At 46.5% G+C, this 17623-nt stretch overlaps 2 protein-coding genes across 20 annotated transcripts in view; one reads left to right on the top strand and one right to left on the bottom strand.

The window, feature by feature from the left end:
- TTC19 (tetratricopeptide repeat domain 19) overlaps positions 1-6696 on the top strand; it is a 28291-nt gene extending 21595 nt beyond the window's left edge. Inside the window, exons 8-10 of the mRNA XM_027625508.2 lie at positions 3120-3274; positions 4731-4893; positions 5308-6696. Of these exons, the coding sequence (XP_027481309.1) occupies positions 3120-3274; positions 4731-4893; positions 5308-5441 (452 nt within the window). The 3' untranslated portion in view covers positions 5442-6696. The remainder of the gene's footprint in view (positions 1-3119; positions 3275-4730; positions 4894-5307) is intronic.
- A 204-nt stretch (positions 6697-6900) lies between these two features.
- NCOR1 (nuclear receptor corepressor 1) overlaps positions 6901-17623 on the bottom strand; it is a 152108-nt gene continuing 141385 nt past the window's right edge. For 17 of the 19 annotated variants that reach the window (XM_027625485.1, XM_027625486.1, XM_027625484.1 and 14 more), the window contains 4 exons: positions 14428-14481; positions 13729-13950; positions 11303-11482; positions 8924-9887 (listed from right to left, as the gene is read on the bottom strand). In XM_027625485.1, coding sequence (XP_027481286.1) covers positions 9700-9887; positions 11303-11482; positions 13729-13950; positions 14428-14481 — 644 coding nt within the window. In that variant the 3' untranslated portion in view covers positions 8924-9699. Of the gene's footprint in view, positions 7747-8923; positions 9888-11302; positions 11483-13728; positions 13951-14427; positions 14482-17623 lie in introns of those variants that run through there. The other 2 variants (XM_027625496.2, XM_027625499.1) reach the window with 2 other exon arrangements.

The following is a 17623-nucleotide window of genomic DNA, read 5'->3' as shown; positions in this document are numbered from 1 at the left end:
TCTTTTGGTACTTTATTAAAGCTGTGAAGTTTTCTCTTGATTTGGCAGTATGCTAAAGGTTTTATCATGGAGCCTTTTTATTTCTCCCTTAAGGTCTTGTTTTTAGAGAAGTTGATTCTCCAAAATTATTTTCATTTTTCATATTATAGAGTGCGATATGAATTTGAAATGCATTTTTCTTAACAGTGAAAAAATATTACAGCTAAAATCATACCTTATTAATTATTTCTAAAAATCTTTACTATCTTTTTTTCCATTGTGGTTAAGTTCCATTGCTGATAACAGTAGTGATGATTTTCTACTGGAATTACCTATCACTTTATCATACTTTCTAATTGTAAAATATAAAAAGGACTTTTTACAAACATAGAAATATTTAAAAAGAATTAATAGAAATCCCAGAAATAGGAGTTGGCAGTCATTTTTGAAGCATAGAATTTCCAGAATTGGAATAATTATACATTGTTTTGTGATATTTTGGGGGTATGGCAAACAGGTTTTGTCTTTAAATGTCATCGAAGAACGTGTGTTTTAGTTCAAAGTCTTCTGATTGTTACAAATTACTTATCTTCTTGGACTTTTGTTTGTACTTGAAGAGAACATAGAGATTTGTCTCATTCCTCTCATTTTCAACTGCCGTTTTTTGTTAGATTATCTTGCAGTACAGTTAATTTTAAACTGCCCCTCGATTATATAAGCTTTTGCTCAGCATTTTTGCTCGTGGTTAGATATTTGGTTTCAGTGTTTCTTCCTGGCGGAGAAATATGGGATCTTTACATGGTAGCTGGTGCCATACTGTCTTTGCTTTTCTATATTTATCCATACATTCGTCTATACTTTTAATATTTATGCAAATAACTTTTTTGATGTTTTTTGAAAGTATATTTGTAAGGCGATCTATTTCAAACTATCCCTAGTTTGATTTTAAGATGAGTATATACTTTTTGTATATATTTAAGTCAAAGCAAGTAACTTCAGATTTCTGCTTTGCGTTCTTAACTTTTAGCCTCTGGGGCGCCTGGGTGGCTCAGTCGTTAGGCATCTGCCTTCGGCTCAGGTCATGATCCCGGGGTCCTGGGATCGAGCCCCACATCGGGCTCCCTGCTCAGCGGGAAGCCTGCTTCTCCCTCTCCCACTCCCCCTGCTTGTGTTCCCTCTCTCGCCGTGTCTCTCTCTGTCAAATAAATAAATAAAAATCTTAAAAAAAATTTTTTTTTCAGCCTCTGATAACATGTCAACAGCTGCCTTCATCCACCCCAAGTGCACTGGCCTATTTAAACTCTCTTCAATCATTGGTCACCCTGTTATTTGGTTCCATAGTCATCTTTCAATTCTGTCTGCCTTTTGTACGTTTTCTGAAACTTTGAGGATAGGGAAGGAACGGTGTCTCATGTGAATTTGCTGGGAAACCCAACTGAACATCGTGGGTCGGGTGGGTCATAGTTTGCTTGCTGAGTTTGTCTGCGTCGCTTGTACCCACCCTCCTGGGTCTCTGTGTGCCTGGCTACTCGTGTCTGTGCCCGGGGTCTGTGTGCTCGTTCGTGTGGCCTGAGGTGTTCGAAGTTTGTTCCTTTTCGGACACTGTGTCGTCTATACTGTAATTTGTCCAGAGCTGCTGTATCATTGCAGCCTTTCTTCTTCTTCAAAAAACGGATTAACTGTTCTTTCAGTTGGCTTGTGACTTTCTAGTTCAGGATTCTGAGTGTTTTCTGGTTTCTTACCAAGCATTGCCTTTTTTGTACCTGAAAACTCTTTCATTTGCCCTATATTTTCTTTGTTGTTAACTCATTCTTGGAATTTATCTTTACCTGTTTGTACTAAATAACAGTTTTGACCTAAAAAGAATGCTCCAGACCTTGATGCTCAAGGTCTTACTTAAAATGTGGGTTAAAGTGGGGCGCCTGGCTGGCTCAGTCGCTAAGAGCGTGCAACTCCTGATCTCGGGCCGGGGAGTTCAGGCCCCACGTTGGGTGTAGAGGTTACTTTAAAAAAATAAAATCTTTAAAAGAAAAATGTGAGGAAAAGTTTGTCATTTAATTGGATATTGCAATATTGTGATTTTAAGATACGGTCATTCAGATGACCAAAATCTTGTTCTCATCTAAACTTGGTCTTTGTCCAGTTCCTGGCTCAGAGCTCCCCAAACCCGTGGAATTTCTTGTGCTGGGAGTGACTAAGGTGTCTTTTGTTATGTTAATTAGGAGACTCTGGGCCATCTCCTAAGGAGGGTTGTCAAGAGATCTGGCCCTGTAATTAGAGGGTTGACCATTCAGTCCCACCCCAACCTTGGGGGAGGCGGGGAGAGGCCGAGGGGCCGTAGGTTTAATCTGTCGCCAACTGCCACTATGTAATGGCGCCTCCATAAAAACCCGGACAGAGCTCACAGATTCTGGTTGATGAACACGTGGAGGTGCTGGGACAGTGGTGCTCTCGGAGAGGGCAGAGAAGCTTCGCGCCCCTTCCCACATACCTTGTGCTGTGCGTCTCTTCCATCTGGCTGTTCCTGACTTACATCCTTTTGTAATAAACAGTAACCCAGGAAGTAAAATGTTCTGAGTTCTGTGAGCTGATCTAGCAAATTAATGTAACGGAAGGAGGGAGGCCCGGGAAGCTCAGGTGTATAGCCCGTTGTCAGAACCTGGACTTGCAGTTGGCATCCTCAGTCGGAGGGGGTCGTACTGGAAGCTGCAGTGTCGCCGGCTGCTGTCAGAAGCCCGGGGTTTGTGACTGGTGTCTGATGGTGGGGGGGCGGGGGTGTCTGGTAGGACTAACCCTCAGCCTGTGGCATCTGATGCGGATCTGTGAATTCGCACACACCCTGCTGGTGTCTGAGAATGGCTTCTGGTGTGGGCACGCCCCCTCCCCCCACCGCACACACTGAAATTGGGTCCGGGAACAGTTCAGATGTTAATCCACCTGCATTGTCGCCTTTGTGTAACAAAGTGGAAGGTCAGAGGTACTTCTTCAATGACAGGACACATTCCGAGGGTCCTGGACTGTGAAAATACGCGTGGGCCTTGGTAACAAGCAAGAGGTTGCAGAAGCTTGGCCGGTTCTCTGCCTCACTTTCTCTGTTGTGCTTATATCATATGCCAGCACTGCTCTTATTTCCTTCTTAGTGGAAGAGAAAGCCAACACCCACCTCCTCCTTGGCATGTGCTTAGACACCTATGCTCGCTACCTTCTGTTCTCCAAGCAGCCATCACAGGCACAGAGGATGTACGAAAAAGCTTTGCAGATTTCTGAAGAAATGCTAGGAGAAAGACACCCACAGGTAAGGGAGGAGAGCAGAGAGAGGAGCTGTAAAGCAAAGCTTTTCAGAATTTCCGGGTGTGAGATGCCACACTCACTGGGGACAGATGCTCGCTCAGCGGTTGGTCCTAGCTGCTTCCCGCCCACGCGCCCCGGGCCCTTCCTCTTCCTCCCGCCGCTCTCCCACCCCCAGCTACGTGCTTCAGGGAGGCTCTGAGGGCCGCCTGCCGGCTCAGGACAGTGTGCGGCTCTTGATCTTGAGGTCGAGAGTTTGAGTCCCACATTGGGCGTAGGTGGAGATGACTTTCAAAAAAAAAAAAAAGAAAAGAAAGGGTTGGAGACCTCGCATCAATCAATTACTGGGTCCATCCAGAGCATTCTGCGTGCATACTGGTTTACACAGCAGAGCAGCCTTTCCAAACAGTAGGTCTCACCAGGCACCGGGTGCTTCTCGGCCCTCCGGGTGCACGGCCACAGCGTTTTGGAATCCTGAATCTCAGTAAGAATCTTAGGAGGAACAGGTTAATACGGGAAGGTTCTTGCCTCCCTTGCCCCACAGGTAAAGTGCCGGGGGAAGTGGGGAGGGGGGGGAGAGAGGGACTGCACCGAAGAGTGAAAACCACTGACAGAATTTAAGCACACTGTGCAGAACGCTCTGTTAGAACAGAGAACGTGTCGAACTGAAATCTTTGTGTTTCTCCTCTATCAGATTAAATTCTAGGGGTGGGAACTGGATTGCTTTTCTCTGAGATGCCTGGTACCCCCAGTGTAGGACACAGAAATTTTAACCAGACTGAACATGTCCCAAGGCTGGGGTCGAAGGGCAGGGCAAGGCACTGGGCTATGAATTATCCTCAGGAAAGGTATTTAGTCACTGAGGAGTAAGAAGACAAATCTGGAATTCACATCACAAGAGCTAGAACTGAGGCTTAAAGCCGTGACTTCAGGGGATGAGGTAGGTCTGCCGTTCTTAGTGTCAAAATTTTAAAATGCTGATTTAAGAGTTTTAAGATTCCAAACCCTTAATAAAGGGAATCCCCCTAATACCAGTAATCTACATATTTCTTCTTCCCGATGAATCTTAGAGTTACCCGTAGGAATGACATCCTAAGAAGGCGCTGGAGGCTGGCTTCTCAGGACTGCTGAACCTTAAATGAGATCGTTAACAACTGCTTCTTGCTGTTTTATTTGTGTGTGTGCTTCTAATTTGGTCATTCGATTAATACGTGATATTCATCCTGTTCCCAAGTTTCTAGATTTGTATCATTTTCCCGAGTCGAACAGATGCTCTGTGCTGTACAATGTGAATGATAAACGTCCTGGGGCTTGTTAAAGGCTGATGCCCTTCACCTGTGGAATGCTAGGAACCATGAAATCTGAAGCGTATATTCACTCTACCAAACTCCAGATTGTTCAGTCTGTATAGCTGTTGTGTTTTGTTTTTTTTTTAAACTGGCCCTGGTTTCTATTGCGTACAGACCATCGTGCTGATGAGTGACCTGGCGACCACCCTGGACGCACAGGGCCGCTTCGACGAGGCCTGCATTTACGTACAGAGGGCGTCCGACCTGGCCCGGCAGATCGAGCACCCCGAGCTGCACATGCTGCTCAGTAACCTCGCCGCCATCCTGATGCACCGAGGTAGGGCGCCCCGGAAGCCGGACTGCCCCGGCTTGAGGGAAGGGGGTCCCTGCAGGTAGGGATCTGTGAGAAGGTTTTGGGGAGGGCAAGGGGCAGGCAGGAAGCTCCGGAACGAAGAGGCTGGCTGAAGGTCCCCAGCAAGGACGTGTGTTTGGTTGAAGCATCACTGTGTTCGGTGGCCGGGACTTGCCTGGCGAGCCCAGGCTGAGGGAGGTGGGCCCAGCGTCCAGAGGGCCAGCTGGCGGGACCGGGAGAAGTGGCCGTGCCGGGCCCCCCCCCCCCGCCCCCAGGGCTCTGGGAGCACACAGCGGGTTAGCTGCGTGCGGGCACGAGTGCTCACCCTGCGGAGTCTGGCAGAATCACTCGGAAAACCTGCATTTCTCTTTATTCTCCCTTCTCTCTGGGTTATTTTAGAGCGATATGCACAAGCAAAAGAGATCTACCAGGAAGCGCTGAAGCAAGCAGAGCTGAAAAGAGATGAGGTTTCTATACAGCACATCAGGGAAGAGTTGGCCGAGCTGTCAAGAAAAAGTAGACCTTTAACTTAATTTGATGAAGCGCTAAATCCCTTTTTGTTGTAGGGCGTTTTCAGCAGCAGCGATTAGTCCGGTCTCAGTGACGCCCAAATCAATGGCTTAGATCCTTTCTCCTTGATACTCAAGTTTTGTCAGCATAGCTATGGTGAAGGACAAGTTGTATACACTGCCACTTTGTGTTTTTAAAGGAAAAACAGCTTTCACCCCTGGCCGATTTTGACTCTTAAGGACAGATGTCAAGTGATGCTTTCAGTCGTAACCTACTGGTGAGGTGCCGTCCGTGCTGGTGTCGGTGGACGTGTGGATGGAGACGGGCCAGGTTTCCCTTGGGTGGGTGCGTGGTGAGTCAGCCAGGCATCTCTAGCCTAAGATTTTGATCCATTGATTTGCTACCCTCTTTTTCATTTTATCGCTATCTGGCAGATCAGAGCTACATGTCTCATGGCAAAGGGGGATTATGGTGAGTTATTTTTCTTCTCTCTTTCATGAAGCCCAGTGTGGGATGTAATGCGTAGTGGAGCAAAAGTATTGTCTTGGTTTGCACCAGCGTCCAGCATGAAGTTTTAAAGTAGGAATTAGGCCCTTGAAAAATATACCTATTTAATTATAAGTAAAAGTGAAGTGTATGTTTTTATATCCGGTTACATACGACTATGAAAAGGGGGAAAAAAGGAATGCTACGAAGTCTTGTCGATGCTGTTGGAGCACTCCACTTCCTTTGCAGCCTTGGTCCCTGACCAGAGTCATCTGCACCTGCCCAGGCTGCACCCCCAAAGCTTCGGTGTCAGGGTAGGGCCTTACAAGTACAATATGTGAAGTCTCCCCAGTGGTTCTGACATGTACTTGCTGGTACAGTAGAAGGGTCACTGATCCTAGTTCTGGCTTTTTGTGTTTGGGTCTCAGGATCCTCATCTGTAAGTAGGGGACCGATGAGATTCTCCTTTAGCTGTGGGAGAACGTACGTGGTCAGGTCACCTTAACGACTAGACTACTGTGTTGAGAGCGCCTTACCACACTGCCTCAGAGTGCATAAAGTATAAACGTACGAGCTAGGTAGAAGGATGTTTTTACCTCCGAAGTCTTGCAAAGAGCCATTTGCCTGGGGAAAGGCAATTTTTGTAGGTGCCATGAAGGAACACTACTGTTGGTAAGCCTTTGGGGGTGGGGGTGTGAGTGGGAATGATAAACAGATATTTTTGTTTCCTGTGTACATACTGGAAGAATCCTTTCATAATAAACTAGAGACTCTACAACAACACTGTATGTATTCCGTAATCTTTGAATTTCTCACAAGAAGTAACTTACTAGAGTCAAGAAGAAAACAAAATACTAGAAACCTTGAGGTCCAAATCCTCGGGGATTAGACTAAAACTAGAATTTAGTATTTTGCAGATGTAAATTTCTTCCTGCTAAGCTCATCTCTTACCAGCCAGCTAGCTCCTTTAATCAGGTCTAATGAGAAATAGCATATAAATCAGGTTTTCAGTGCAACCCAGTCTTAATTTATTGGTTGGTTGATTTTTGAAAAATTATTGTCAACTACTCACCATGTGCACTGAGAATGTTTGTACCTTTTCACAATTGCAGGGGTTACTGAAAGTTAGGTTTGTCACTCCAGGTTTTATTTAAGAATTTTCGATCCTCCACAATGATTCAGCTCATGGTCCCATCCCGGTGCTGGAAAAACTGTAGGTGTTCTCAGAAAGACAGTCTCTTCATGTGGGTATTTCCAAGAAAGTTCATTTGCACAGTTGTAAAAACAAGGTAGCAAAGCAGGAGGACCGGCCCCTTGGCCCGACTGGTGTGAATTCAAAAGTGAGTTGTTAAAAATAGTGTAGTTTGTTTGAACTATGTCACCAGAGTTTTCAGGGCATAAATATCTTAAAAATGGAACCAGCATACCAAAATTAAAGCATTAGGAAACTTCCAATCATGAACATGCACTGGAAACCTGTCTGTCAGAATACTGCTCCGCACAGCATCGGGAAGACCTTCATCTAGTTGTGGGGTGCTAAACACTCATGCATAAGGAGGCAGCTTCGGAACACTGAAATCTCAGCCCGTAGAGCATCATGCCTGGGTTGACAGCCGCCAGCCGCCAGTCCTCGGTCCCTCTCGGTGCCGTTCCGGTCCTGCCTCGGTGGACGGCCACCCTCCCAGACGGTTTGCTCCGTAGGTAAGCCATGTGTGAGTTCTGTCCTTTCCATGTTCTGCACTAAGAAATGGTCCTGCGTTAGGTCTTGTCCACGCCGTGGCAGGCGGAGTGGTAACGCACATGGACTGTGAGGAGCAGGGCGTGAGGGGTCCTCAAGTGGAACTGCGAAAGTAAAAAGTTAGGCTCTCAGCCGACATGTTCGCAAAAACCATTCTGATTCAGACCTTCAGGTCCTAGAAAAATAGCATTATCATCATCTCGTTTTGGTCTGTTGACACTTTAAGTTATTAACGATATCTAAGATAGTTAACTGTCATGTAGAACATTTACTGTGTATGTATAATAAAAGCAGTACCAACTTTCCAAGTAGAAGGAATCGGATCACTCACCCTGCTCTAAGGTTTATCGTGAGGACCTGAAGTCTCCGGGAGTGGAATAGCAACAGGAGTGAAGGCTTGAACTTCAGACACACATGGACTCGTGGCCTTTGTCGCTTACTGGACTGTGTGGGCAAGGTCCTGAGCCAGTGGCCTCATTACCAAAATAGGGATCCGACCCCCAGGGCGAAGGGCCACGTGAGGGTCTCAGGCACACCTGTGACCCGCGCGTTACAAAGGAGGCGCTCAGTCAGTGGTTATGGGGCCCCTGCTTTCTCTAGAGGCTTGAGGACTTTTGTTAAAAAGTTTAGATCTACTGAGTCCATAAAGTGCTGAGTTGTATCATCGGGAGAGCCCTCCGTCTCTCCCCTTTCTCATCTTCAGTGGCATCCTTCCGAAACGGTCCCTATCCTCCTGCTACAGAAGGATGCTTCAATGCTATGCTTAAGTTGTATGGGAGGAAAATCTCACAATTCAACAAGCAGTTATGAAGGATGAAGCGGACCCTCCAGTACCATACTTAGTTTAAAATTCACTCTTTTGAAGTATTTGCTCCTTGAGATTCAGTGAAATGAAGAGTCAGCAATAAACTCTCGCCCCCAAGGAATCAAATGGAGCCCTGGCACGTGGCAGACGGGCAGGAACCAAACTGCACGTTCGCCGTGAGGCCTTAGGATACAGAACACAGCGAACCGAACAGACGAACATTCTACACAGATCAGTTACCTGCTAACTCAGCCAATACCGAGCCACCTAAAGACAAGATACTAGTTTTTCCTTTGAAACCTGAGACATCAAGAGCCTTAAATCACACATGATCTATGTGGCTATGGACAGGGTAGTCAAATTTATTTCAAAACAAAAGCTCTGTTGTTCTGCATCAGATGCAGAAGGAAAAGAATACTTAGGGGCGTGGCTAAGTCACCAGTGTGCATAACAGTGAGGGATGCCTCAAAGAAGCCTTTTTTTTTTTCAACTTTAAAACCTGAACTATAACATACCCATGCAGTAATATTTTTTCAGTGCTACTAATTGAAAAAAATTAAAGCCTGCACTGGAAATTTACAGTATGGCAGAATTTAGTTTCTCTTACCTTTGACCCTAATAACGTAATGTACAGATTTTATGCGAGGGTCTGTGTTAAAAATCTAAACATTTCCACAAGATTTGAAACATCACCGGAAATCTGAATTTAGAGGAAACAAAACTGGATAAAAGTACAATGCCCGTGACAGCCAACATTATGTAACTGGGCTGTATGAGGTCGTTTAGAAGGCAAGCGTTAAAAAGATAGGTGCGGAGTTTGTTTTCTTAAAATTACCCCCAAAGTTGATGCGCTGATTTGAACATAAGTACACTCAGATACTACAGCAAGGGGAAACACTGCAAAAAAGTTCATCTATTTACAGAAGAGTGATTTAAAGACATTATGGTTTTCTTTACAAACAGATGTAAGAACAGGAATTGTCCACTTTTTAAAAACTCTACATTTCAACCCTCCACTATTAGACTCCACCGAACTGCCTGGAGCAAATGCAGCCCCCCACCCCTCCCCCCATTTGATTCTCCAAATAAATTTTTCATCATTTCTTCATCACCCGTGGTCCAGGCTCTCAAAGTCTCTGGGCACAAGTCAGAGGAGGTCAGATTTTTGACCCGCCGTTAAAAATAAACCCCACCGAAACGAGAGCTGCCCGCCCCACGCCCCGGCCCCACCGAGAGCCCCTCCCTGGGCGGTTCAGTCGTCACTATCGGACAGCGTCTCGTACTGTGCGGAGAGCAGCGGGGCTGGCTCCCGCTCCCACATCCTGTTCTGTTGGTGCGGGGCCGCTTGGTTCACGGAAGAGGGGGCGCATGCGATCGGTGTTGGTGGCGTACTGCTGAGCATCCGCATAGTCAGAGGGTTATATGGAAACTGAGTTGAGCCTGACGAAAGAAAAAGTGTTTTCACTGTCATGAGCACAGCTGCTGTCCCACACAACTTCACAGGACGGAGGAAGACGCGACTGTTCTACTGGAATGGTCTTGTGGCACCAAGAGCGGGATGAAACCATGTGCAAGGGCCGAGGTTTCACGACACAGTGTAGCCTATGATGAGGCCCCCAGCAGTGAGAATCTAGAAAGGATGCGTGACCCGAGTACAAGCACCAGCTTAGTGTTGCTGAGCCCGGACATGAAAGAAAGCTCGGGGTTGAGTTGTGTGTGAAGTCTAGAACGGGTGTTTCTGTGGAGAATCCCAAGTAGAACTACTGCATTTTAAGCCCTAAGAGTCTGCCCCAAGAACTACTGGACTCTTAGAGCTAAAGGCAGGAGAACAGTGCTCTGAGGACGAAGGTCTGGGGGCGGCGGGACGCGGGCCATACGCTGGAGCTCACCAGGTACCAGATCTGGAAGAGGGGTATGTGACTCTAACAAGGGCACTTCTACCTTCGGCCACTACCCTGACTGTTCCATTGTCCCTGGAAAGCCTTTTACAGCTTAAGAAACTCTAAAAATCGAAAACGTACCATTTTATCAAGTCATTAGTTTCACGAATTAATTGCTTCCCTAAGAGTGATAGGAGAACAATCATTGGTGTAGGTGAGAAGTTCTCAAACTAGTACACACTTTGCATGTGATGTGAGAATTTCGTCAAGCAGAGGCCTTCAGTTATGCTGATAAAATATCCACATGAAATTTATATACTCATAAATTAAGGGGGAGAGCACAGTTCAGACTTTTTCCACTGACGTGTATTTCACTTCTAAAAAAAGATGGCTTGTGATTCTGTGAAACCCTCAAATCTACACCATATACCCCAGTTTTATTTTTTAAACAACAAAAAAAAGTAAAGTCTGTTCCCTTTCAGGACTACCATTATTGTGGTTATTAGGTTTGAAAAAAAAGCTTACCAGCAAGCACAAAATGGGAAACATTAATATCCTAGGATACTGTTTTCATCAGTCTGTGTAAACATAGCCTACGAGAGAGAGAGGATGGCTTCTCACACTATTCCCCTTTCTTACTTTGATTTCTCAGTACTTCCCTAAGAACCTTCTCTAAGAATGTCTATATGAGAGGCTCCAGGCGGCGCGTGGCAGTGGCCCCCTGCACCCAGGTGTGGTTCAGGGAGGAACTGAAAGGCCGGACTCCCTAGCCCTGCGCTCTTCCTCTGGTTCCTGGTAATCACACCTTGCATTCTTTAAATTTTTAAGATTCTGTGCATTCAGTTTCTGTTCTGAAAAGTGGAGCCTACTGACAGAGTGGTGAGGTTACCAAAGTTTCCGATTTTACAAGAAGTACTGACCAAGGCTCGGATAAGGATCACCTGAAGACTCCTTTTCTAGCAGTAAGTTCCTCACCTGTTGAAGAGGGCCTGTCTTCCCAGGCCCACCCTGGCGTCTGCCTGTGGTAATCCCCTTCTGAATGTACAGAGGAGACGGAAGAGGGCCTCTCAGTTCCTAAGTAGCCTTGCCCAGGGATAGGAGATTTAGATTTCCTGCTGTTTGACTTGCTGATCAGCTTTGGTTTGCAAACTCCTCCTAAAAGTGAAATAAATTAACTATTGACACAGAGTAATTATGTTCTCAACTTAAAAACCTACCAAAATGCTGATGATTACATAATGCTAAGAGAAAGAAGCAGAATGGTAGGTAGCATGAAGAATCCAGATCCTAGTACCCCATGAAGTTAAAAAAGTAATATTGAAAAGCCAGAATTTTCTTGTAGCAACTAAAGCCAAAAGGGTATGTCCTCGTGCCATAAACTTAAAAACATGTAATCCAGGAAACAAAATTTCTGGAATGTCATTTCTTTCCTGGCCTCAGAGCACAGAAGCAGCTAAGGAAATTAAAGCAAGTTGACAAAAGTCGTAAATCCTCACTACCTCCTCGCCCACCAGTTTAGAGAGAAGCCAGGAGTTCATACAACCCCAAGGAAATCTTATGTCAAAAGAAAAAAAAAAAAAAATGGAACAGAAGCCCCTTCGTGGCACTGCTGCAGCCCAGCAGAAGCTTGGCAAGCGCTGCTGGCCCTTTCTGTGTCAGGCTCTGTTTCTAGAAGTTCACAGGAGTGGGATGCCCCTCTCTAGAACAAAACATTAAAAAGATCTCCCGAGAGATCAGAGCCCAGGTGAGCAGCGGTTTCCTCAGCCCCAGCAGAACAGCTTTACCCCGAGTCCGGCGGCGGACAGAAGAAGGTGGGGAGAACGCCTTCTACAGAACCCCTGAACTATCTGCAAAGAGAACAGCACGAGTCCTTGATGGTAAGGAAGAGAATACCCTAGGATGAGGGGGAAAGGTGCTTCGTGGACGAATAGAAACTTCAAACCGTATGAAGCCAGTTTACAAAAGGAGCTCAAAGTACAGACGGTAACCAAAAAGGATGAGGTGAAGAGCTCGGGGAACAAAATACGGCAGGGGTCAGAGCCCCAAGGGAAGATGGGATACGGTAACAGCAACAGGAAGAGACCGAGAGGACTACAGAGGACGGGGACTAGCCAGCAAAAATGTCATTGTGTCTCTGAGACGGAAAGCCCAGTGAAAGAAAACAGTTCCATGAGCATAGACACCAACCGGCAGATGCAGAGCGCCTCGCTAGATCAGGAAGACCTGGCACAGGACGAACACTACCGGGTGAGTTACTGATCAACGCTGAGGAGAAGAGGACTCTTCAGGCAGATAAACTGTCGCCTGCTAAACAGGAGGCCATCCGACCTGACTGCCACACAACTGACGCCCAGGAAGAAATGCAATCGTGCCTGCGGGATGTTCCGAGGAAAGTGCCATGCTGTCATTTCAGATATAAAGGCAGCAAGAAGACATTTCTGAGTGTGAACAGCCTGCGAGTACAACACCCTCCGCGAGGAAAAGGGCCGTGAGAACCAGAGCAGAGGCCCCAGCAGGAGGATGACACAACCAGAACCACAATGTCACGGCCTCCAAGTGCACGCACACTTGAATCCGTACGAGTCAGGACCTAAGAGCAGGAGGTGGGGGGAAGACCACGCTCCTCTTTCAGAGCAGGACGTGAATCCATACTGTCCTAAAATTCATGTATGTAGGTTAAAAAAAAAAAACCCAAAAACCAACACCTCTGATCTCTTTGATCTTCTTAACCTTAGTGAGATACTTTGCTTGATGATAACAGGGGGGAAAAAAAACCCTAAACTAGAAAATACTTCGGACCTGCAGGGAAATTTTTAAGCACAAGAGATATTAGTTCTCAGAAGATTAAGAAAAAAGTGTTTAAAGGAAGTTTACAGTTGCTGTTTTCTGTGTGCTTGCTTCTACCAGGATGTGTGAATGATCTCATTCTAATGTCTATCTGTCCTTTTATGTGTCTATACAGAGACACTTCTAGAATGATGCTTCTCAGAAAAGAATACTAGCTTTTTCTGGATGATGTGATCTGAAGGTTTTTTTTTTCCTTACTCTTTATTCTATGGCTTAAAATTCTTTTATGCTGAGCCTATCACTATTATTTTTTTATTGAAAAGCAGAATATGAAACTGCATTTGTGTTACAATTAAAATGTGTCCGACCCAGATAAGGATTAGATACAAACAAAAATAATACCCAGCACTGAATAGTGACGTTCTGTGTAAAAATTTCCGTCTTTTGAAAGTTTCTGTTCATGTTACTAAAAGGTCTGAGCAGGATTTAAAAACAAACAAACAAACTTTTTGTAAGTAACTAAGACCCTGAGAGGTGACATCTTTTAGTGAAGCATTATAACTTGGCTTTTTCTTGGGAAGGGCAGCAGAAGAGCACAAAAGTGAAAACTTTACCTGAATGAGGCGACGGGTCCCCTTCCTCTCTCCGTGTCTCACCACCGGTCACAACGGAGGTGTTAGCGCCGCCAGGCACCACGCCCACAGGCTGGGACATGACAACTCCGTGCTCCTCCGCTTTGTCATCAAAGCTTCCCATGAGAGCCTTCCTGATAATGTCTTCCAGACCAAGATTACTGGCGGGATCAGCGAAAGAATGACCTCTAGAGCTAACCGAGCCTGAAAGAGACAAGCACCACATTTTCTGCTTACTTCTGAAAGGCAGACCAAGAAACAGAAAGGAACAGCCCCCACAGAGGCTGTCGGCCCATGGAACACACAGCATGTGGCCTAAAGCACCACTGAGGGCCCACGCAAGGGCCACTTCTGTCCACCGATAAGGACTCGAGGGTATTTTTTTCTCTGTGCTGAATGAATCAGTCCCTCACTTTTATTAAAGTTACGATTCAACAGTTTTCTTCCTCTTTTCAGCTCCCTAGTTTCTACACTGTTCTTTAATGGTTTTGAGTCTCTGTTCATTTCTCTTTCCAGCAAGTATTTATTGAATCTCAACTCCCTTTTTATTGCTGCTATGTCCTCCCTGGCTGACTGACACAATTTTCTCCCCTTTTGCATCCGGGAGCAGCAGCCCAGTGTGCCGCGGGGACCCAGTCTGAATTTGCTGGCAGCGCACACACGCTGCGCTGGGACGCTTACCTGAGGCAGTCACCGCTGGCAGATTAAAGATCTCAGTTCCCGGCTGAGCGGCTGCTGTATTTAAACAAACGTTCAAGTTAGCGGAGGCAGGATAACCATACACGCTGAAAGAGAGACAGTCTCAAAACCCTCCAGTGAAATTCACCTTTTTATTTTCCATGATCTCAACCTGGTTTTTCACCAGTTAAGTGAAAATAAAGTGAAAGAAATAATTATTTTTTTAAAAAAGGAACTCTGGCAATAAAAATCTGGATGAGGTAGGAAGATGAGAACAGGAGCGAACTCCCCAGGAGCGGGAAAGAGACGCTGTGCTGCTGGAGAAACAACAAGAGGTGGCGGCCAGTTTGCTGGGGAACAGACCTGGGCCTACGCTGACCCTGGCCAACGGCAGCCGGCCTCAGACCCCGGAGGGAAGAGCACGGCAATGACCATGGGTTTCCCGACTATGGGTCACTGCGGACTACTCTCATGCTCCCGGGATGACGCAGAGACTCCCGCTAAGCCTGCCATCTGTCTGTCACTGGCACAGTCTTACGCCAGGCAGACAGCCTGGGAATTACGTATAAAGCACAGAAACGGGAGGAATCTCAGAACACAAACGGTGTTTTCATCCCAACCTCCGACTTGATCCTGAGAAGCCGAGAGAAGAGTGTGGGGAGCAAGTGGGCAGCGAAACAGGAGGTCCCAGGGAAGGATGTGGCGTTGGGGACGCATCTGCAGCAGGAGGGACCCTTCCCTGGAGAGGAGACCAGGCTCTGGAGAAGGGCTTGGTACATGCGCCCCGTAACTAACTTTCTTGATCAGGGAAGCTTTACACTGGCAACAGGAGGAGGAGAGAAATCTCCAGGAAGAACTTACAAAATAAGGACTGTCTCCCTATTTATGGGTCAGCTGACACTTACAAAGTGACAGATACAGCCTCGCTGTCCTCATAGAGGTTTGTGGAATAGGGCTCATTCATTCATTCGACAAATATTTATTGAACAGTTATGTAGTTGAATCATAATAAAAATCACCTTCCTACTGATCAGAATGGTCAGATAAAGACAATTTCGCATTTTTCAGCCAACGAGAATACAAAGGTCCTGCGCTTAAAATGCACTCCGTCCTTGACCTCTGGAGCTCACAGTTCAGTGTGGTTCTTCCTGAGGCCATCAGGACAGAATCTCTGGGGGAGCCTCAGTAACAGTGCTAGAGTCCTGAGGCCTGCATTCCAGGGACTGTGGCAGATACCAGAGTGTGAGCACCCCTGGTTTAAAGAGATGGGCCAGCTTGTGAGAGAACATGGTAACTGTTCAGAAATGAGCAAGGAAGAGTGGCATGTGCGAGCTGTTTGGGGGGCAGGCTTGACAGGAAGAGGAAGGGGGACGAGGCCCAGAGAGTGACAGCGGAGCCACGGTGGAGGTGAGTGTGGCAAGGGAGGAGGGGCAACAGGCTTCTCTGTATGGAGAGGGAGAATGTTAACTCAGTGTTACACATTTCAGAAGCCAGATATTCGAGAAGACGTGAAGCCTGTAAAGGTATGTTAAGTAAAACTTAGTAGAAAAAGTTGACGTCCAGCTAGGAGTTTGGGAGCTCTCAGCACACAGTTTAAACTCCCAGAGTGGATGACATGAATCAGGGATTTTATCGCATGGGCACAACACTGGGCAAACCAGCACCCAAGGGCCAGGCAAAGCAAGACTGAGCTGCTGAAGAAACATAACACATGGCCAGAGAAGTAGAGGAAAAACACGGGAGAACAGCAAGAGAAGAGAATATTTCTGAAAGAGGGAAATGGCTCATGGGAGGTCAACTAAAGTAAGTTTTAAAGCATTAACGGTTTTTGAAGAATAAAGTCACTGATGTTCTCAGCGGGCACGCTGAATTGAGAGACAGACTTGAAACAAAGTGGTCTTGGCTGCTGATGGCTTGGATTTCTCAGTCCTATTTCCTGAGGACGACTGAGTGCCCTGGGGCCTTAACTGTCCCTTTCCACAATGGAAAACAGTTCTGGCAATCAAAACAACCCTCCAGCAATTTTGTTAGTACTTGCCTTAAGACGTTCACCAATTTTATCTTGTGTTAAAGTGAGGTACTTGTTTCATTACACATTTTCAGAGTAGAGACCATCTGTCATTCTACAAGCATGCAGCACGGGACCCGGGCTCAATAAATAACCACCGAATGAATGAATGAACAAGAGAGCTACTGCCTGAGGACAATGGAAAACAAGACAAAACTAGAACGTAGGCTGCTTCAAGTCACGGGGCATTTTCCTGTCAAGAATGTTTTTCCCCACCAAAATGGCAAGACCAAGACTGGAGAGAATGAGGGCAAACGACACGAAGGTGGCACGATTCTAGACTCTGTACGTCTCCGTGCTCAGCCAGACTCCTCTCCGGGGTCTGAGAGAACCTAAGGGTGAGCGCACCAGATTGTTGGTGACATTTGAGGCGCTGTAAATAACAGATGAAACCAGTGACGAGACAGAAAAATGTCATAATTTTTTTAAACAGGATCATCCGTAAGACTGAGAGCAGTGCCGGCCAGTATCCAAAAATGGTTCTTTTTTACATGATTTGTTGCCCCTTCAAAAGAGAAAGTTTATAAACAATAACTGACACTGGGCTCATCCCTTTTTCTCTCTGACGTTCAACCTTTATTGATCACAAAGGGTCAGATCGAGACGCGCATCCACCTGGCAGTTTGGGGTTCACAGCCCGCAGCTGCTTGTGACAGGGTCAGGAGACAAGCGGTCGCAGAGGACAGAAACAAGGCAGACTGTGGACTACCCGGATCCACCAGCTCTCGCTGCATCACGGGATATACTTGACGAACAAAGGGCGAAGTGGGACCGAGCGAGTGAGTGCTGAGGAAGAGAGCACGAGGAAGCTTCCAGTGAATGCGCACGTATCGCCCCAGAGGGAAGGTCTGCATGGCACAGAGCTCGATCCTACGGAGGCTCTACCAGCGATGCGGGTGGCGACGCTGTAGGTATAGAACCCCTAGAAGCCGGCGAGCACACCGGAAGCGTGGAGCCGGCACGCACAGTAGCGCGCAGGGCTGTTGTGAGGATGGAATGAGTTTATACGTGCTTACAAGTGCCAAGAGTTGTCTCTCTCTCTCTGAATCTACAGCTGTTTGCTACCATTATGATTCATGGCAGATTGATCATGTTTGCGGATGAATGCTGAATGACTGAACTGAGATCCAG

This window comes from Zalophus californianus, chromosome 16, assembly GCF_009762305.2.
Source record: "Zalophus californianus isolate mZalCal1 chromosome 16, mZalCal1.pri.v2, whole genome shotgun sequence".
NCBI lineage: Eukaryota > Metazoa > Chordata > Mammalia > Carnivora > Otariidae > Zalophus > Zalophus californianus.
This window is presented reverse-complemented; position numbering and strand designations above follow the sequence as displayed.